Source organism: Argentina silus, assembly GCF_951799395.1.
Source record: "Argentina silus genome assembly, chromosome: 11".
Lineage (NCBI taxonomy): Eukaryota > Metazoa > Chordata > Actinopteri > Argentiniformes > Argentinidae > Argentina > Argentina silus.
In genome coordinates, this window is record NC_139665.1 from 20,134,431 (window position 1) to 20,156,604 (window position 22,174).

The following is a 22,174-nucleotide window of genomic DNA, read 5'->3' on the forward strand; positions in this document are numbered from 1 at the left end:
GCACCTTACTCTCGATTAGACAAAGTCAATGTCATATCTCAATAATCAATCTAAATGTGTGCAAACAGTAACATTCAGAGGTGTGCGCTCACACACACACACACACATAAACACACACACAAACACACACACACACACACACACACACACAGAGCCACACAAACACACAGCCACACACACACAGTCACACACACACAGTCACACACACACAGTCACACACACACACAGCCACACACACACACAAATACTAATGAGCACCGTGTTTATGTAGCGTGAGACAAATAGACGGACAAGAAAGCAGGGTGGTTACTTTGAGATGATCCAAACAAGCTCTTGGATTGCCTCCATGATCAAAAAGACAAACTTTATCTGTATGCAGGTATGGCTGTGTGTATGTGTGTATGTGTGTGTGTGGCTGTGTGTGTATATTTCCATGTGTGTGTCTCCCGGGCAGGAAGGGACACAAAGGCTTGACTCAAAACCAAAAAAGGGAACACCAGAGGGTTTGCGGGTTTGAAATCCTCCCCCGGCAGTTGGCAGTCGATCGTTAGTGTTTGAACAGCTACTCTGAGCCCAGACACTAAAAAAAGACAAGGAGGTGTGATGATGCTTTGGAGTCCTTGCAAATAAAAATAGAGAGCCACATGTGCTGGTTTGCCATATCAATTTCTGTGGGCTATACCAAGGCACTGTAATCAACTAAAAGTGCTTGTTGGGAATCTCAAGTAGGTAAAACAGTGGAAGAGGTTTCAGATTTGGCCCAAAAAAACAAGCACATTCAAAACATTCAGCCATTTTTGGTAGGAATGACCAGACTTATGATGTGTAGGCATTAATCTCGTAAGGTAAGTTTAAAAAAAAGAGTTGTAAAGGTATACTAAAAAAACAAAACAATGATCTTAAATATAATTATTTATGATAAAAAAAGGGGTGTGGTGTCAGAGAGCTGTCATAGAACACACTAAATAGAAGGTGATCATGTTATCCACTTTGCTAAACTACTATGGAAAATTCCAAATGAAATTTTAGGACACATAAGGATGAAACAAAAAACAACAGCAGCATTCAGTTGTATGAAGTGAATGCTAATCGCATCAAGATAATGTGACTACAATACTGTTCTGCTATGAAATCACTGGGGAAATGCAATCTTTGCCTTTTCTATCAACTCCAGATTGGAACAGGCACCGGGCAATATTATATTCATGCAGCCGAGATACGTTTGTGGTTTAAAAGTAATACAATTGTAAAAGCAATTACTAACTGAGGGTAAAACAGATTTGAAGAACAATTCAGTGGTTGGTTACAAAGGTTACACATTTCTGAAGAAAATTATGTAGGTCATTTGAAATCTTCATTGGGAAACAAATGTTAGTGATGTGGTTCATTAAGACTGTGAAAGTTGCTTTGCTTTCCCTGACTAGAAAGCCCAAGCCAATGTCTGCTTGACATAAATCCTAAATCCAATCTCTCTCTTAAATCCTAGTTATGTAGGCCTCATGAGGAGGGATCATTGCTATTAAAGTAAGACAGATTTTGGGCCTCAACATGGATCTTAGGTCTACCATAATTGATCCATTCCTTCAATGACAATGGCTGGATGACGTGGAGCCTGCACATGAGTTTGACATAGATATGGGGATGAAATGGCAGCAAATTGCATGTAATGACACAATTTGCTACAGTGTAACTCAAGCACCATTCTCCCTCTAAAAGGCTTCAGTACCACTAGAAGATCAAGGACAGGACAAACATGGATCTTTTTTTAAAGCAAATATTTCGGATAGGGTCTTCGATGTGTCCAATGGAAAGAAAAATGCCAATTCAATTACAGTTCCTTCTTCAATGATGTCTCACTCACTCCTACACGTGCAGTGCATCCATGTAAATGGTGCCACTGCTTCTTTTCCTCTCTAAAACCCTTCCAGTCATGCATATTTCAAGAATATCAGTCACGCTCAAGCCTTATTCTAAACCCTCCCCCTCCTATAACAATGATGATTAAGACTGGAGCATTGTTTTCCTATCATCTGTTTAATAATATCCAATTGAAGTGCACAGGAGTAACTGCGTTGCCACTGACTCCCCCTTGTTGCCATAGCTCTTTTCATGACGAGCTAAGGAACACAAAGCAATATGACACTGTTCAAAGGGATGGAGCTTTCAGAAGCCTGCTTGGTTAAGAGACGTGACATGAAATGTATATAATCCAATGGAGGAATAAAAATAACCATGGGCGTCTCGGTGCCTCAGTTGAATCCAGACAAATGGGTCAAAATTGAAGAGTTGAGAGGGCTGAGCTCAAACTGTCACCTCCACGATCCCTCCTTTCTCCAAGCAAGTCTGGTTAAGGGGCACACATTCCGTGTCCTAGCCCAGCCATCGACTGTTTAAAACAGTTCAAGCTTCAAAGGTGCATTCAGACTGCTGCAGAGGGAAAACATGTCTCTTATTCATGTGTGACCTGCTGTTACCGTTTCGGCACAGTCTCCAAACTGGAAAAATACAGGTAGTCCCAAGGCCTTTGTGTATCCATGGAAACTGATCCCATTCCTCATTTTTAAACTTGACATGTCTTTCTTACATCTTTCACCCCAGAGTCAGATAGACATGAAGTAACTGACCCGTGTCACTTTACTGCGAAAGCCGAACCCAGAGTCCTTTGAGAAAACCAGACTCTTGTTTTAGCCAGTCAGTTTAGGTGCAGGGCCTTGAAAGGTGGCTGGGATTTCGCTAGCCACACTCTCATTTCAGTAGGTCAGTCTGTTGTCAGTTGGTCTGTGGTGGAAACCAAAGGGTCCCTCCCGGATCCTAAATGTCAAGTGATAGCACATGGACCTCCCAACAATGGGAGAGAAGACACTACTTGGAACAACTTTCGATGGTCATCCCCAGAGTTAGTATCCACAGCAGTCTTGCACAGCTGGCACTAAACTGTTCTCTAAAGACATGTTTGATTTATCGGTGTCAAAAACATCCTTTTGGGTCTCGTTTTACTTTGCCCATTCACCAGTATAATCAAAAAATGGCACTGCTCTTTGCAGTGGGCAGGGAAATGTCAGCACTCTAAATTATCTGTTTCATGTCTCTTTGATTCTTTGGGGAAGTAGTAATAAAAAGAAGGGGAATGAGGAAGATACTTTGGGCCAGATTGCTGATGCAGCCAAGACATAGATTCTCGGTACATCCTCACTAAGTGCTTTCTCCAGCAGCCGTAGCTACCTTTTAACCCCTGTTCTGGACACAGGTTGTCTTAGCAAGCAGAAAATTCATCCCTGACTTGATAAAATGGGGGGTGGGGAGGTAGGAGAGGGTGAAAAATAATAACGATCGAATCCATGTCTTCAAATAGGCCTCCGAATCTCATCCCACTTTCATTCACCCTCAGCCACAGTGTCAAGGCCTAAAATGAAATATTCTGAAATGTAAGGAACGAACGGTCAGAAAAAAAAGGGGCCAAAATATTTGTCTGTATCTAAAAATGCAAGAAGTGTATAAAACAAGCCAATAGAGAACAGAGAACATGAATCAAACACAGTCCAGAGTGCCTCTCTCTTACTTATAGGTCCGATCCGCACAGGTTTATCCGCTACACAGCGTGCTTGCACAGAGGTTGTCTCCTCTCATGGCCATGTGCTAGCTACAGGCCAATTATTCCACTGAAAGTTGACCTTAAATTCCCTACGAATTTTTGGCGAAAGACAGAGAGGATTTTTTTTTCGTCACGACATTGCTTCACCCTGCTGCAGTTCAGGTGGAAGCTATTCCTCAGGAACGAGAATGACACGTAGACCATGTAAAGTTACAAAACCTGCTGTCATTAGCGCTGGGATATGTTGTTTGTTTGACATGTTTTACTTTTTTTTTGTCTCTTCTTCTGTTGTAAGTTACTTCGACTTCAAGGAGGTTGTCTCTTGAATGTGTTTCAGTAAGTAAAAAGCTTGCCCTCTCCCTCTTCACAAATAATTGTGGGTGTCCTTTGTCATGTAAGGGGGGATGGGGGAGGAGGGGCACAGGCATAGGTGGGTCTTCCTCCTCTTCCTCTGCCTGAAAGGTGTCAGGGAAGGAGGGTGAGAGCAGTGGGTAGGAGAGAGGGAAAGAGAAGGAGAGAAGGGCAAGGACGTGATAGAACAAAGGATTGGAGAGGAGGTAGAAGTAGGGGTGGATGATTGAACCACAAAGGAATATGGGGGAGGTGGATAAGAAGACATACAAGATGTGAGAGGAAAGGGAAAAATGGTGGTGGTAGGTGGAGAGAAAACAGGTTATTAGTATTATCAGAAATATAAAACAGATCATTTTCAGTATTGTTCTACTTGCATTTCAAAACTCTGAAACAGAATGCATCTGTGACTTTCAGATAGAATATTTTTTTTGATAGAATTACATTACAAGGAGAGATACAGATATGGGAAAATACAGCACAAATTCAATCACAAATGACTCTTGGCAGAGCTCAGAGTCTGCAGTTTGAGTTTTGTACCCTTCCGCAAAATCCTTCAGAGACGCCATCAAATATTTAGTTAGAAATTGGATTCTGAACATCTCAGTCTTGTTGCTTCAGCAGTTTGGGTCTCAGTAGGCACTGTCTCAATCTCAGCCTCTCTCAGGGTAATGGCAGGACAGATAAAGACAGAAACTACACAAGGATTTTCCTTTTTTTCAAAATGGTTGCAACCAAGGATAGCTAAAGCTACTTTAATCCATGTAATATCCTGTAACTGACTTGACAGTTAGGCTTGCATTTAGCCACTGTGGAGCTAAGCATTAGTGTGTTGCTAATGAGGATTGTCATCACTCATGGGGAGATGTTCTGTATGTCTATATTATGCCTCAATGTCCCTCTTCAGTCAAATTAAACAGGCCAAACTATCTAATAGAATACGACATCACTACAGGAGTACTGCAAAAATATCATTTGAATGTTGAAGGTGTAATCCTAAAGGTGTAATCCATTATCTGTCATTAAATATGTTCAATCACAGATGTTTGTTAATGTGGGCAAACATTCTCTTATCATATCCCCCTAACAAAACTAAACTAAATCAAACAGGCCTAGGTGAATTTTTACAAAATAAATAAAATAATAACATACTGTAGGCGTTTAAACAGGGAAAGTGCAATGATCTATTCCACCATGACTCCACTCTTCTATTCAATATAGGTTACAAGGTAAAAGAGAAGAAAATGAAACAAATAAATAGATAATTATTTCAACGTGTCATGGCCTCACCAAATAGCCACCTTCGCAGGTAGAATCTTCCATATAACAAACAACAGGCCTTAGTGAACATTGTAGGCTAATCCAATGTAACGTCTGCATTGCTCACTTATTTTGAGAGAGCAATACATAGCAATATTTACTCACATTTATCTTTACAATATAGATATATCAAACCACTTGGCCAACTTTCATGTTACGTGTCATGTTGATAGGTACTGCAGATAGCCAGTTACAGTTACTGAAACGTATCTCATAGTAAACCTTTACTGTTAGCTGGTTTAGGCAGCTAGCTACTGGTGGTCCAGGTTTGTACAGTAAATGCATCTCTCTGCTGTTGGACAGATGAAAAGTAAAAAAGTATGAAAAATAAACGTCAACTGCGAATAGATGATTTGTCAGTTATCAATGGCTGACTTTTATTTAAAATCATCCACATGTCAAGGCATGTCGCCAATTATGATAGAAATGAGTTTGATTGAGTAGGGTTTTACATTAGTGTGGATGAAAGAAGGCTGCCCTTGCCCTCCAGCTGAAATGTTTGCACCCTATTATGACATTCTTTATGACAACAACCTATTGGTTTACATTTAGCATGATGGATGTGGTAGCCCTGTTTCACTGTGGCATTTCCATGAGGGCAGAATGGGTGAAATGATATAATTTATCCTCTGTTGCCCTTTTTAATGTTTAGCTAATGGATATTATCCTCTGTATTATACACTAGGGCTGGATTAGTAAATGAGTCAATATATGAATTAACACTCCTTGCAGTTGACACACCATGAATGAGAGGCCAAGTGTTTCATGTTTTCTTGGTTTGTTTGTTTGTTTGTCTTTTCTTCTATTGAACACATCTATTGCACTTTGAATGAAAATCTATTGAAGGATTTGGCACATGTTAATGTATTTTGAACTGAGAAGGAGAAGAAATCCATTGTATTTTTTATCCCTGTCTTTGAGCAATCTAAATGAGTCGGCAATTACTGGACTTTGAAAGAAGAGATGTATACAAACATTACAATGGATTAGCCTACATTGTTTAATAGGACTGTTTTGCAGTGTTGGGGAAACTACTCTGAAAATGTATTTTACTAAACTACCAATTACTTTACAAGGGAAGAAGTTGAACTACACTAAAGCTACCCTTAAGAGAAATATAGTTTGTCAAACTAAAGCTACTTTGAAAAACTGGTCACTGGTGGGTGGGTAAGTAATGTCATATGAATGCAGTTTATTATGCTAACATGTTAATTAAATCATTGACCAATTTTTAAACAAAACACACAATGACTCACACAAAAATACTATTTTTCTTTGCAGTCACATAGACCCTTCAACTCACCTCAGTAAGGAACAGTCGCTATACCGCGGTGCACACTGTGCTGACCGTGAACTCTGTCTCGCTGGCCATGATCTCGGTGGGCTGGATGTTGCGGTCGTACATTGGGTTCTCGAACGTAGCCCGACCATTAGTGTTCTCATGGCCAACATAGCCATTGAACGGTACTCTGGGTCTTTTCCTGAGACAAAGACATTGCAGAATATTACAAAATGAGGCTTTGAAGACCTTGGCCTTGGAGGACAAATGTGTACATATGATGCAAACTGAACTGTGAAACAGGGTTGATTATTGTTACTGTTAAGAAAAAGCCATTCTCTTAACGTGAACATCTCACAACTAAAAACACTACATGTGATTTAAGCAAATCTTTATGGATGCATTTGTTGGGTTTTAGAGTGGAGATGCTGGACCAACCTGTGTTTGTAGAGGTACAGAGCGAATCCTGCGATGATCATGGCTATAAAAGGCACTAAAATGGCTGCCGCCACTGAACTGCTGTTGGAGGCAAGGTTGTAGCCTGGGTTTTGTGTGTTTGGGTCTAAATTCTCTGTAGGAGGGAATGAGACATGATGACCAGTTAGAATACATACAAGACAGTATGACCTAATTAAATGGGACACAACAAGAATGGAAAAAAGATTATAAGATTGACATTGTACACATAAAAGATGTCCTAGTCAATTGAACAACAACAGAAAAAAAGAAAGACAATTGATGGGTAGTGAGAGAGATGGTTGTGGGCAACCTATCTCTGTGTAATAAACACGACTGACAAGCACGCTTCTGGAAACGTCAAATTCCATTATTCCAAAACTTATTAATTATTGATATCAAGGCCCAGCAGCGATGAATTCATTTCGGACTTAGTTTTGGATTTAGGGCGATGTGTTTCCAATGACAACAAGAGAGTGAAGGCCCACCTGTTCGGTAAACAATGCCAAGAAATCTCTAATAAAGTCAGAGCGACAAACAAGAATGAATTCAATTAACAGTCTCGGGCACGCCAGCCAATCAAATGCCCCTTGAGTGAGCAGGAGGACAGCACAAACAGATGCAGTCATATCTCCATAAACACACACAAACGCATACACCCTCTCACAATACACCCAAACGCACATACACGCACACACGCGCGTGGACACGGTAACCCCCTATTTGGTAGTTTGGGGAATGAGCTACACACAAAGACATATGCTGGTACTGAATTAGATATACAATATTATTCCATAACAAACGTGTTTTCTGATTTGGATGGTTTATTAATCATGCCAAACATCCCCTCCTCTCGTACTCCATCACTCCATCTGTTGAAAAGATGACAATCTTAGCTTTCTAACCATGCCAAAGGTGTGTCTCAACTCCCAGTAATGAGGGAGAAAGAGACAGTTAGAGTCTGAGTATTACTGAACACTGATTTAGAGAAATCCACTCCCGAAGATCACCCTATTTTTTAAGTAATGGCAGAAGCATTCCACTCACGGCGCCACAACTCCCGAGTCATGGCTCAAATTAAGATAGTGCTAGACACGTTTTATCTGACATAAAGCAAATCACATACTATAGCCAGTTAGCTCACAAGTGTGTTAGCTTGCTTTTAGCTAAACTGTAATGCAAGCCAGCCAGTCATGCAAGTTGAAAAATGTTGACTAATTGTTTAGTCGTGATCAAGATTCATTTTATCCAGGGACAGCCCTGACACACACACACACACACACACACACACACAGAACATGAGGGACTTATCTGTGAAAGACGCTGGGGCTAAGGAAAAATGACATTCTTTAATTAACCACCGCCGTTGGAGAATTTAGTGCTGGGAGATCGCACAAGTCATATTTAATTTGATTTATATCAGATTACCCTGAAATCCCAAGTGTTTACTGAAGATTTAGCAATTTTTTTTTAGCTATCCTCAATTGATGTAGTCCACTCCCCTCCTCCATACATTCTATCTCTCTCTTTCATAACCCCCTCTCTCTATCAGCTAACTGATGACTGAAGAGTATTTTCAGCTCTGCGGGCTGAGCCATCAAAACACAAAGTGGCTAGAAAGATCCACAAACACACATGAAAACAGGCAGCCAACAAACAAACAGTCCTGTAGGATGGTTTCAAGTAAGGGCCAGACATGCAGGGCTGTGAAATAAGCATATGAGAATTCAGATGGCTGCCGAATATAAACTAAGACAAAACAGCAGCCTGGGGAGATTTTTATAGGTCAGGCTTGAAAAAGAATATTCACATTGCTTTGTTGATGAAGTACACAACTTCTGCACGAGCGTGGCTATGGAGACGATGCAACACCAAAGCATGACAACATGCAGTGCAGGCTGGTGGAGGTAGAAATCTGAAGACAGGCTCATTGTAATGCATGGAATGGAATGAGGAATGGTATCAAACAATACCATTCCTCATTCCATTACATGCATTACAATGAGCCTGTCTTCAGATTTCTACCTCCACCAGCCTGCACTGATAAAAAGAGTAAAAAAGATAAGTTTTGGATGAATTCCAGCGTGCCCAACACTGCTCCCTGGAGAGCTGCAGTGTGTTTGTAGGCTTTGTCAAACTTGAACACACCCAAATGGATAGTGATTCTATTCAAACAAAGCACAATCCATGTTTGAATCTGGTGTTTTGGAGCTGGGGAGACAGAGAAACCTAGACACACTATGGGCCTGCCAGGAGCAAGGTAAGCCTATCACGGGTAATGAGAGTTACTCACCTAGCCTCTGAAGGCCAAATTGGCCGAAGCTTTTTCCTCTGACGAAACCTTGGTACACAAAGGAGTTGGACGAAGAGATGTAGGACACCTGGAGAGGAAAATAAATGACAAATATATGTGTCACCTCTCGCTTACAAAGGATCATCAAAGTGTCAGGAGTAAGCCTGTGCTGAAAATGAAATATCATTTCATGGCGGTTGAGAGAGGCTCTTATGACTGACATTTAATTTGACACTCGACGCCTTTCTGCACAGGAGGACAAAAACATGCAAGCACGCGCGCACGCACGCACACACCCAATTCAAGAGCTCACAAAAGCACATGTGGGAGTAATCTGTCTCTCAAACACACATGCACTTGCCCACATTCAAACATGCAGACGCACACACACACACACACACACACACACACACACACACACACACACACACACACACACACACACACAGTGACCCGCTCTTTTAATTATATCTGGTCTTGGATGCGTTAGAGGTGGTGGAGGTGGGGGGGTAGTGGAGGGGGACCGTCTAGCCCTGATTACCAAGCAATGATTTAACTGACATTTTAATTAAAGAGAAAAGTCTCCCTGGGCCCTACATCTCCCCAGAGTGACAGGGTATGTGTGTGTGTGTGTGTGAATGTGTGCATGTGTGTGTGGGTGCATATGTGTGTGTGATGGGGTGGTGGTGGTTGGGTCTTGACTATCACACACACACAGACACACAGACACACAGACACACACACACACACACACACACACACACACACACACAGGTCTGACTCCTCTATTGGTTGTGACCCTGGTCTTGTACTTACATGTCCGTCGAGGGCCCAGTTGTCAATCTTGAACTTGTTGACAAAGATCTCCACGGGGCCTTGGATCTGATGCACCTGCAGAAGCAACTGAGCTTCCTCTTTCTTATAGGTACCTAAGGAGCCACAAGGACACGATGAACAGGAGACCAGTCAGGTAATATGCAGTTACACACCATTCCAGCATCACTATTCTTCGAAGAGAGTAGACTCGATGTCAAGAGTTCCAACTCATTATGAACGAGGCGTTCACAGTGCTACAGCCAGACCACAGCCCCCCTTAAGCTCACCAGACAGTTTGAGTTCCACACCGCTGTGGTTGATGAGGGTTCCGTTGACGCGGTTGCTGAAGGGTTCGAAGGCTGTGATGCTGAGCATGGCGGGCTGCTTCTTCCCCAGGTACTCGTAGGAACCCCTCCACAGAGAGTTCTTGGCAAACACCCCCCCTGGGACTGACGGAGGGAGGGAGGGAGAGAGGGAGTAGGTTGAAGGAGGAAAAAAAAGATGGGAACGGGTGAATCAGCCATTTTTTTGGAGGGAAGCAAAAAAATATATATTTATGAATTTGTAAATATGAATTTATTGAATTCTAAACATCATCACCATTACCAGGTAGTTTGGAGTTGGGTGGCTCTTGCACTGTTCCCACCGTTTTCCCGCTGGGACGGTTATCAGCTGAAACAAGAAGTATTAAAGCCACATCAGGCGACAGGGTCGGAGTGGGATGTATGGACAGCTTCGGGGGGGGGGGGGGGGGGGTGGGGGGGGGGGGGGGGGGGACTGGGGACTGTCTATGGACTGGTTTGCAAAACATTGTTTTTCCTTTCGAAGAAGGTGGGATAGCTGGCAGGAAGTCCCAATCAGCACTTCCTGCTAGCCTCCTGCACAAATAAACCCCCATCCCCCCCCCCCCTCCTCCTAGTGCCCTGAGCGAGGGTCGACAGGTTCTGAGTCATGTTGACAAAGAACCGACTGGCCAGACATACAGGGCCAACCGTAAATCACGCCGGGTTTCAGTACTACGGGGGAAGGCAGTTTAATAATGCCTTACTGCTTCTGTGAAACCACAGAGGCACGCATCGACCGAAAAAAACACACACCTACACACCCAAACAAAAGGTAAAGCTTTCCCAATGCATCCATACTGACATATAGTAGTGGTAATCTACGGCTATATACAGGTACAAACAAAGCATACACACACACACACGCGCGCACACAGCCACACACACACACACGCTGTGAGTGCATTGCTTTATTAGCTGTCATGGCGTTGAGCTGCTCCTCTGTCAGTCCCCCCACAGGTGCTGTTAATATCCTGTCTGTGCTAAGGCCGGCGTTCTCTCGTCTCCCTTCACTTTTTAATGGTGGGCCTTAAAAATACCCACCACTGCCATATTTCACCAACACCCAGCACAGGATCCATCAAACTCTTATTTTCACAATCATTGCTCTCTCTCTCTCTCTCTCTCTCTCTTTCTCTCTCTTTAAACCATTAGCATCTATCTAACATGGATAATAGTCTGTCTATCACTCCATTTTTCCTGTATGTATTTAGGGCAATGCCCTAGGGGTATGTTAATGCTAGTCTATTTATCTAGTAGACCTTGTTAACACCGCCTGCCCATTTATAAGCCCTGTTTCTCACTAACCTAATCAATGGGATGCATTGGCCTAATAAGGTTTGGGCTCCTGCTCCTGCTCGTCTGTATGTGTGTGCGCGTGTGTGTGTGTGTGTGTGTGTGTGTGTGTGTGTGTGTGTGTGTGTGTGTGTACTTACATGTGTGCGTGGGTGTGTATTCATGGCATTGTGTGATGGATCGAGCATTCTGTTCTGGCTTGCATTGGAGACTAAGCAAGTGTCAATGCAGTCATTTATCAACATTAGCGTATTCCCCTAATTCACAACATTAGCCACTGCAGGCCCTCTCAGGCAATACAAACCCACAGATTTGAAATGTATCGCTTAACTAACTGGATAAGTTCAGATGAGGCAATATATTTGAGCTTGTGTGTGTGTGTGTGTGTGTGTGTGTGTGTGTGTGTGTGTGTGTGTGTTTACATACCTGCGCAGAAGGGGGTTTTGCCTGTCCAGCTCCCATCGGCCCTGCAGGTCCTGTGCTCGGAGCCTCCAGCCAGGTAGAAGCCAGGCTGACAGGTATAGATGAGGGTATACCCCAGGGAGGGCAGCTCTATGGAACTCACATCAGCCAGGCCTGGCAGCTCTGGCTGGTTACAGTGGTGGGCTGGGGAGGGAGGGAGAGAGAGAGAGTGAGAGAGAAAGGGAGGCGAGAGAGGATGTGATGGGGGTGGAAGGAGAGGGAAGAGAGAGGAAGGAAGGAAGGAAAGGAGGAAAAGGGGGGGGGGGGGGGGGGAGAGGAGGGAGTCAGGACCGGTGAATACTGTAGACTAGTGCTTGAGGTGATGCTTCAAACTCAACTCTGTGTGTGTGTGTGTGTGCATCTACGTGCATGTGTGTGTGTGTGTGTGTGTGTGTGTGTGTGTGTATGTGTGTGTGCGTGTGTGTGTGTGTGTGTGTGTGTGTGTGTGTGTGTGTGTGTGTGTGTGTGTACAGAGGGCACTGACCTATGCACTCAGGTTGAAAGCCACTCCAGGTGAGATTGGCCCGACAGGTGCGGGAGATGGAGCCTTGTAACAGGTAGCCCTTTCTACAGCTGAAGAACACTGTGTTGCCGATCTGTAGGATGAAACACACACACACACACACACACACACACACACAATTACTAACATACATACTAACAAAATGCTTTATAGCAAATGCTGTAAATACAGCTCTGTACTCTTCTATCCATTCAGCATACAGTACACAGGAGGCGTATGTGGACAAGCATGAACACAAACACACCCACCCACAGATATCTTAAAACTTTATTTAATAATAATGCAACTAACATTCAATGAACACACCCATACCCATACTTCTCAATTCCCACTGCATCTTCCTCACCTGGTAGCCTTGAGTGCTGTTCAGATGTCCGAATAGGGGAGTGCCAGGGTCGACACAGGTAGTGTGACTAGGATCTGGAAAAAACAACAACATTTATGCAGGTTATAGCCATGAAAAAAAGCTCATTTAATTACATTTAGGGCCGGTTTCACAAACAAGGCTTGAGCCTAGTCCTGAACTAATTCACACTTTCAATGGCAAATTGCCACTGAGGATGCTTTTTAGTCTAGGACTTTGTGAAACCAGCCCTTAATGTATTCTAGAACATATCGGATGAAATAGAGTGTCGGCTGCAATAGCAGGAGAATAACAGCCCTTTAAATCCATGATGCTCCTCTAACACGCTACTTTATGTGTGCACGTTTGTTTTGATGTTTGCATTCCACACCCGCACGCACGCACAAACACACACAGGCATAAATCCTGCCCTCTGATTCATTACTTAGCCAGCCTCTGATCCAAACCGAGCCTCTGATCCAAACCAATGCGCTATGTGCAGCTTACAGCACAACGATACGCTATCAAGCCTCTTATTACCTAACCCGGGCTGCTAATCAAGCATAACCTAGCGAGAGAAGGATAGTTGTTGTTCAATTTTCCCCATGTGAGAGAGTGTGAGTCGCTGAATTCACACGGTAGCATTGAAAACGACATACTCATCTGGACTTGATATTTCTTTCCAAGAGTAGGGATGAGGGAGTAGGCCTCCTCCCCAAGGCAGAGTGACCCCCCCCCCACTCCCCCCCCACCCCCCTGCCGATATGTCAAGATGACATATCAGTCATAAACAGTGATATTGAAGGAGGTTTCAGGGGCTTATTTCATGTGTGTGATGTTCCTGCAGATAATAGACAGTAGAATGTCTATAATGAGCTCCAGTTTGGGTTAGCTCCAGGAGAGCCTGTCTACACTGCGGCCCCCTTTCCTTTCCCAGCGTCAGATTCACAGGTGATGGAGGAGGAAGGTAGTTGTAGCTCACCGATGCAGGAGGGCTGTGTGCCGCTCCAGGTGCCGTCGTACTGGCAGTAGCGTCTGGCCGAGCCCACCAGAACCAGGGGAGGGAAACAGGAGAAGGAGACAGAGGAGAGGTAGGTGAAACCACGGTCCTCCCTCCTTCCCTGGGCTGGGATACCTGGGTCTCCACAGAACACAGCTATAGAGAAAGAGAGAGAGAGAGAGGGAGGGAAGGAGAGAAGGCAGGGAGATGGACACAGGACATGAGGACAGAGAGAGAAAAACATTGAATAAGCATAATGTGTGTGCAGACCTACTCTATGATATGGAGCAATGACAGAGAGACAGGGTGTGATGTCAGAGCGGTCCTTACGGAAGCACTGTGGCCGCTCGCCGCTCCAGTTTCCCGCGCCCTGACAGGTGAGCACGCTGGGCAGGGACAGCTGGTAACCTTGGTTACAGGAGAAGCTGATGCTGAAGCCCCAGGTGAAGTCGGTGCCCACCACCTGTCCGTTAGGTATGGGGGGTGGAGCCGCACACACTATCGCTGGGGTAGGAGACACGAAGGGGGGTGAAAGGTCAGAGGTCAGAGCCCGAACGGGTCAAGAGTTGGCTCACGATGGTACTGTTTCATTGCATCAAACACAACTTGTTGAATGTACCTTTGCAAAGGGGCTTGGACCCGTTCCACGTGCGGTCCTTGGTGCAGATCAGGGTGGCCCGGTCGGCGTCCATGGTGAAGCCTGGAGCGCACTGGAAGGTCACACTGCTGTTGTAGGTGAAATCCATGCCCAGCCTCAGACCGTTGGCTGGTATCCCTGGATCCCCACAGTGTATCACTGTAGGGAGGGAGGGAGGGAGGGAGGGAGGGAGGGAGGGAGGCAGGGAGGGAGGGAGAGAAAGAGAGATAGCAACAAATTAGAGAATCATTCATTAAAACACCCTAAATGACATTAACTTACACTGTATATGCAATTGACTACTGCACCTCAGCATGTTTGAGAGGTTTTTCATTGATGATTTAATGCGTTTAGAGTTTGTATTTGCATAATCGCTGAACCCAGAATGTCATCACTCCATTGAGATTCTAGGGGCGTAGGAAATAAACACTGGGGACAGGGGAAGTTGTCAGCGAGTCTCCACCCCCTCCACATTTTCGATGTTGCTCCACCTGACGCCACACGTGACACCCCATACCGCTCCGCCCTTCCCTCTGTTTACAACCCGACTTGGGACACAATTGAAACGTGAAGTTAGGTGAAGATGTTTTTTTTTTTGATCCCCCTCATTTTGCATGTGAGCAGTGTGCATTCAATTTGCACTGTTTGCAAAACAATTTCACAAGTTGAAATCCTGCCTCCTCAACTCCTTTCCTTTCATTGATAGAATCTGTGGCACTGGTAAAAAGAAAATAACCGGATGCATAACCGCCCCCCCCCCCCCTCCTCAGCTCCACTTGCATTACAGTTCACTGTCAGAATCTCTATTTAGGGCAAGTCTGACTCAGTGGGACTATTATTTGCACAGAAAATCTATATATTCACAGAAGCGACAATAAAAGAGAGTAAATACCTAGTTTAAACCACACTTGATGTGTGATGTGTGAAAAGTTAATGAACTGTTATATGCAGCGAGTCCTCCCTTTTCCCAAAGCAACTCACATCTGAAACAAACTTAACAATCTAGAAATCAACATGGTTCCCTTGCCTTTATAGCCAATCAGAGGCTCACTTAGCAGCCACTAGGCCAAGACAGCACACTTAGTCCTAACACTGCAAAAAACTGAATACATACCATATTCCAGACTGGGGGGGGGGTACAAGGCAAATTGAGTACCCCAGTGTTTGCCTTTGACAGTATGGCTATCCTTATGTTGTCTTTGTTAGCATTGTCCTCTAACCCTATCGCATAATACCTCAAGGCTTTTTTAACATATAGAGGGGCAGCTTTTCCTCTGACTGGGCACGCTCCAATACTCCCTTCAGAGAGCAACAAGGGGCAGCACTTTCTGCCATGACTCGACACCATACTATCCTCTACCCTATTGCATAATACCTCAAGGCTTTTTGAACCAAATTCAACAAGAGGCAGAATTTTCTGCCATGACTCGACACCATGCTCTACTATCCTCTCCAGCGTCCCCTCTGAGACAGAGAAAAACAGGACATCTAGACCTATAGTGTCTGATTCCCCGCAGGATGAGGAAACGGTGGCTCCTGGAGCCAAAATGTCTGCCTTTGAAGGAGTGTACTCTTATATTTCCCACAAGGTGGAGAGACTGTGCTGCCCGGAGCCGTAATGTCTATCGATGACAGAACATCATCTAATAGTCCTAGGTGGAAAAACCATGGCTGTTCCAATATAATGTCTCCCTATGACTGAGCATACTCTTATACTGCCCACAGGGGTTTGAGAATATGGGCCTCCTGGAGCCGTAATGTCTTCCTATGATAAAGCTCACTCTAATCTTCCTCACAGGGAGCGGAAAGTAGGCCTCTTTGGGCCAGGATGTCTCCCTGTGACCCCTATTTGCCAGAGGGCTCTTGGCTGTCTATGGCAGCCTCTGTGTCCACTGTGTGCTGTGACAGAGGGCTGTCACTCAAGGCTCTGTTCTCACGGAAGCGACGGGGGGACGGACGGGGGGGATCTGGTCTCCATTGCCTCCCAGCAAGGTTATGAACACACTCCACACACACACACAGGCTTGTGATCTACAGGGCTAGAGTCTCTCATATAATAGGGAGCTCCAGTCCCTCATTACTGAGCCCTGGCTCTAAGACAGACAGAACTTGAGAGGATTCACAGAGGATTCAGTGCCGGCCTTAGCCTACAGAGCCTCTTTATCCTCCATGCACCACAGGGTAGCGCACTGACACGCCATACGTGTGACAGGATAATACTGCTGAAGGAACTACCGATGCACGGATCTTCTCCAGCGAAAATATTGATATTCCTACACAGCACGTCTTGTTTGAATGAGACGAACATTGTCAGCTCGGGAGATACTGTAAATGACACTGATTTGGGGGGTTTGAACAGTACAAGTGTGTTGTGGCGTATAGTGTTTTGTTAGGGTGAGGGGGTTTAGTACCTGTGCACTCTGGCATGTTTCCGGTCCAGGTGCCGTCAACGGTGCAGTGGCGGGTCAGCAGGCTGGTCGAGTAGTATCCGTCTCTGCAGGAGTAGGTGATGGAGCGGGAAAACACCAGGCCATCGTGGATCAGTATCTGAGCGTTCCGAGGTGTTCCCGGATTTCCACAGGAAATCACTGCCAGAGAGGGAGGGAGAGATTGTTAGATATGGGTGGGTGGGTGGGTGTGTGTGTGTGTGTGTGTGTGTGTGTGTGTGTGTGTGTGTGTGTGTGTGTGTGTGTGTGTGTGTGTGTGTGCATGTGCGTGTGCGTGTGGACAGCTAATACTGCAGACTGTCTTCACCTGGACACCTTTCTACAGCACTCTCACTCTGTCTAAATAAAATAAAATAAAATAAAACTGTACTTAAAGAGCACATTTCATCCAAAGTGCAACACAATGCACTTTACAGCAATATGAATAAAGTATAACAGACATGGGAGTTTAAAATAGTTTAAAATAGTAAAAGCAGAGAGCAAGTGAGGACTGTAGAGACTAATGCACGGTAAACAAAACCTTAAATCTGCTGAAGGACTGAACTAAAAATAACGACTAAAAGACTAAATTACTTAAAGCACCGTAAGTAAAAAACTTTAAAGTATTTTTAAAAATGTCCACAGCGTCTGCCCCTCTCAGGTCTAAATCCCTTTCTCTCTCTCTTTCCTTTGTTCCCTCTCTCTTTCTCTCACTGCCTCTTTCTCATATAATTTGTCTCTATTCTTCTATTCAACTTTCTCTCCATCTGTGACGTCAGTCTTTCCCTCCTCTATCCCATGCTCCCTGCTCTCCCTGCTCTAGTTCCTCATTTCTAAAATGTCCAATAGAGCCATATGTATTCTACTCCATCATAATTCCTTGGTACATGTTATGTTGTGAGTGATGGGTATGTTCATTACTGTGCAAGGCCCTTGGCCTTGCCGGGTATGGCACCCCTGTAATGACCAGCTGTGGCTGGCCTTGATGTCCGTGCCAACCATGAACAGGTGGGCACCCTGGCCAGCGGACATGCCAGGGACCAGAGAGAGAGAGCGTATACATGTACACGCACGCGCGCACGCACACACGCACACGCACACGCACACACGCACACGCACACACACACACACACACACACGCACACACACACACACACACACACACACACAGAGAAAGATATGGTATAGAGACTGATGTATACATAGAGTGGGGTTTGTGGATCAGTAACCGTCCTTAAAGAGACATCCTCTACTCCAGCGGTTCCCAACCTTTTTTGAGTGCTGTATCCCTAAAGCATTTCAAGGCCCCCTGAAGTACCGCCTAATATGCAAGCAACTGTGATGATCTCGAGATTATGTTTAATTGGGCTAAAATAGGTTTTAAATGCATGTCATTAATTACATATGAATTCATTATGAATGGTTATAGTACCATTAATATCAATGGCACTATAACCATTGTTTATAGATTTAACGAAAATTAGGACTCACAAATTAATGTGACACCTGACCATGTTTCACACTCATAAATTATATCAGTCTGGGGGAGATTGTGGCAACAGCTGTAATCATATTATTCTCAAAGTTCAGTCTGTTTCTGTGCTTAGTTTTGATGAGGCTCATAGCAGAGAATGTCACCTCACACAAGTAGGTAGAACCAAAGGGCAGCAGTTCATTCAGAGCATGTTTCCCTAAATCAGGTTATTCCTTCCCCATATCACACCAGAACTGTGTCAGAGTTGTGTCTGAGAATGTCTTTAGGCTCCTATCTGAGGACACTTCCATAAGATGTTCCTGCAGTCTGGCAGGAATGCTGCTGTTACTGTCCATCATGAAAAGATTTCTAACCCAGTCCAGCTTTGAAGACATATCTTCAATATTTGGGAAATATGATTGGAACTAATTTTGGAGCTTGGATAAATGTGTGTTTACTGTTTTCATAATTGCAGTCCTATCGCCAGCTGCACTGAGGTAGGTGTCCAGCTGCAGGAAACAGCTTGGATCCCTATATTCACATGTCCTCTTCCAGAGATTGGTCTTTTTCATGAATCCACACACATCAACTTGTCATACAAGTTAAGAACATGTTTGTCTACCATGGAGACAGATTCAGCCCGTTCAGCTTTTTGAAAATATCAGAGAGGTAAGCAAGGCGGGCTACCCAGTCTGCGTCCTCGAACAAAGCCACCAGGGGGTATGAGTGTTCCGACAGAAAATCGCTCACTTCAAGTCTTTGTAATGTCTTGCCCCTGGGACAACTAATGCACGTCGGTGTGAAGCAGTAGCTGTTGATGCTCAGACCCACTGTCTTGGCAGAGCCTCTGAAACAGTCTGTGATTCAAAGGCCTGGAGTGTATGAAGTTAAACACTTTTACTGCGGCATTCAAAACATCATGTAGCTCAGGACTAATTGTCTTGCTGGCCAATGCTTCCCTATTAATAATACAGTGCATCAGTTCTACGTAAGGGTTTCCTGCTTTATGTGGGCAATTAATCCATTCACTCTCCAGGTCATTGCCACCGCATCTGTGTCTGTGCACACGTGACTACAGGATTTCCAATCCAGATTGTGGTCCGTGTAAAACGTGTCAATAACGTTAAATACGTCCTCACATGTAGTTCTCCCCAGTGTCTTGCAAAACAGAATGTGTTTCCGAAGTGTCTCTGTAACGCACAAACGCAATCATCTGCGCTTCTCCACTGACATCAGTTGATTCATACAAATTAACCAGATTTCATTAATTTATCCACCACTTGGTCAATAACATCAACAGCCATGTCCTCAATCCTACAGCACACAGTGTTGTTTGACAGTGGTACAGTCTTAAGTGCATCAGCTGCTTTCTTGTCAATAATAGGTTCAGAAAGGATGTCAGCAGCAGGCATGAGATCCTCCGCTATTGTGAAGGGATTTTTTTGACTTGGCAACGAATAGGGACACGATTTATGACGCTTCCAATGCTTTGTTTGACACTGAAGGTGCTATTATCATGTTATTATTCGAAAGCACCTCGACACATAGGAAACACAATGGCTGAGGCGGCTCAGTGGTCGTGGAGGTAGAACCAAAGAGTTGAACAAACTGACGATATTTTGCATTCGGAATGTTTTGCTATTCTTTATTTTCGGAACAGGTTCACCCAGTTCAGCCGTAGAGCTGCTGCTGCTGCTGGAATTTCTTGATTTCAGCCATTGATCCATAGTTGCGAGCGAAGTACCAAGTATTTTCTCTAACAACTGACAGAGACTGATAGGAAACTGAGCAATACTGTAGCACACGAGAGACAATCATTTTTGAGTTTGATAGAACTTTGCTTTCATTGTGTGGAGAGAGAGAGAAGAGAGAGAGAGAGAGAGAGAGAGAGAGAGAGAGAGAGAAAAATACAGTTTAAGAAATTGGATGAAAAAAACCCCAAAAAATAGCCTGTTCACGTGGTTAATTAATGTTCAGTTATGTGACCAGTTTACGTGTCTTTCTCATTCTCTGTCCCTCCTTTACTCAGTGCTCCCCCCTCTCCCTCTTTCTCCCTTTTCAGCTGGACCCTGCAGGCTGTTAGAGGCTAGACAAGAGTAGAATATTAAGATAATCAAGATAGATAGATAGATAGGTACTTTATTGATCCCCAAGGGGAAATTAAGGAAGGAAGTCGATTAGCAGGGTTGTAGATAAGGAGAGAGTCAAGGGACACCACTATGTATGCATAGTGTCTGATGAACACATATACCTGTAGTGTCTCTGTGTGTGTGTGTGTGTGTGTGTGTGTGTGTGTGTGTGTGTGTGTGTGTGTGTGTGTGTGTGTGTGTACTTGTGCATGGGAATAGCTCATCGAACATCCATTAATATTTATTCAACAGAGTGTTCAAATCTCGAAGCCAGAAAATCCACTGTGGAGAACTGCAGAGAAATTGGATTGGAATTGGTTAAGGGAACGGCTACAGGACCTCTGTGTGTGTGTGTGTGTGTGTGTGTGTGTGTGTGTGTGTGTGTGTGTGTGTGTGTGTGTCTGTGTGTGTGTGTGTGTGTGTGTGTGTGTGTGTGTGTGTGTCCTGGTTCTTACCCTGGCACTCGGGCTGTGTGCCCACCCAGGTTCCATTGGCCTGACAGGCCCTCTCTGAAGACCCCCTCAGGATGTACCCTGGCTCACAGCTGAAGCGCACCACATTGCCCACAGAAAACTCCTCTCCTAGACGGATACCATGCACTGGAATACCAGGATCACCACATAGCCCTGCAGACTCCCCTGGAACACAAGAAGCATGGGAGAGAATGATGTGTGTAAGTGGCATGGGAGGATAGGGAATACACATAATTGTATGGAAGCGTAATATACAATACAATAGGTTAAACATCATCATTACATTAGTAACACATTACATTCAACACATTTAATATACTCCCTAAACAACATGATATGATTTGCCCTAAGACTTTTCAAGTAGATCCGCTGTTCCCAAGCCATTTGGAATACATTTGATGTCCCTCAACAAACAGAGAATGTCATTGAATTAATCTGTTCCTTAAGACGACTGATCTGTAGGCCAGCGGAACGCACCTCTTACTGGGGCGTTTACATATGCAAATTGTCTGTCTCTTTGGACGCAAGCCCGCCATTCCCATATGGCTTTTAAAAACAATCACAAAAACGTTTAAAGAACCTGTGTATTTCTCTGTGCTTCCATTTTTCACTGGCTCCTGGTCAACATTACTTTACAAGTGTTTACCTCTGAAAAGGGAAAATCTGTATAAAAAGCTATTTTTTATGGTCCACTGAGAGAAAGCTAGCAATTTCCAGGATACATGAATGTCATGAATTGTGACATTAAACTGTCAGGGTACTTTTTGCTATTGGCAAGCGTTTCTGTGTGTGTGTGTGTGTGTTTCTTTGCATCTCTGCGTGTGCATGTGTGTTTGTGTCTTGTGTAAAATGTGTGTGTTGTGTGTGTGTGTATGTGTGAAAGAAAGCATGGGTTCTGAGGCACATCAGACAGAGCCGACAAGGCAATGTCTTTATAGCACAGGGCTGTTGCTCATAACCTAG

General features: G+C 44.3%; 1 protein-coding gene across 1 annotated transcript in view; it reads right to left on the minus strand.

The window, feature by feature from the left end:
- Positions 1 to 6,584: 6,584 nt before the first annotated feature.
- Positions 6,585 to 22,174, minus strand: part of csmd2 (CUB and Sushi multiple domains 2) — a gene marked incomplete at both ends in the record, with an annotated part of 212,746 nt that continues 197,156 nt past the window's right edge. The window contains 14 exons of the mRNA XM_083680039.1: positions 6,585 to 6,744; positions 6,981 to 7,113; positions 9,292 to 9,379; positions 10,108 to 10,220; positions 10,395 to 10,556; positions 10,714 to 10,779; positions 12,171 to 12,350; positions 12,691 to 12,802; positions 13,076 to 13,149; positions 14,055 to 14,228; positions 14,403 to 14,576; positions 14,692 to 14,868; positions 17,121 to 17,297; positions 21,194 to 21,376. Coding sequence (XP_083536165.1) covers positions 6,585 to 6,744; positions 6,981 to 7,113; positions 9,292 to 9,379; positions 10,108 to 10,220; positions 10,395 to 10,556; positions 10,714 to 10,779; positions 12,171 to 12,350; positions 12,691 to 12,802; positions 13,076 to 13,149; positions 14,055 to 14,228; positions 14,403 to 14,576; positions 14,692 to 14,868; positions 17,121 to 17,297; positions 21,194 to 21,376 — 1,973 coding nt within the window. The remainder of the gene's footprint in view (positions 6,745 to 6,980; positions 7,114 to 9,291; positions 9,380 to 10,107; positions 10,221 to 10,394; positions 10,557 to 10,713; positions 10,780 to 12,170; positions 12,351 to 12,690; positions 12,803 to 13,075; positions 13,150 to 14,054; positions 14,229 to 14,402; positions 14,577 to 14,691; positions 14,869 to 17,120; positions 17,298 to 21,193; positions 21,377 to 22,174) is intronic.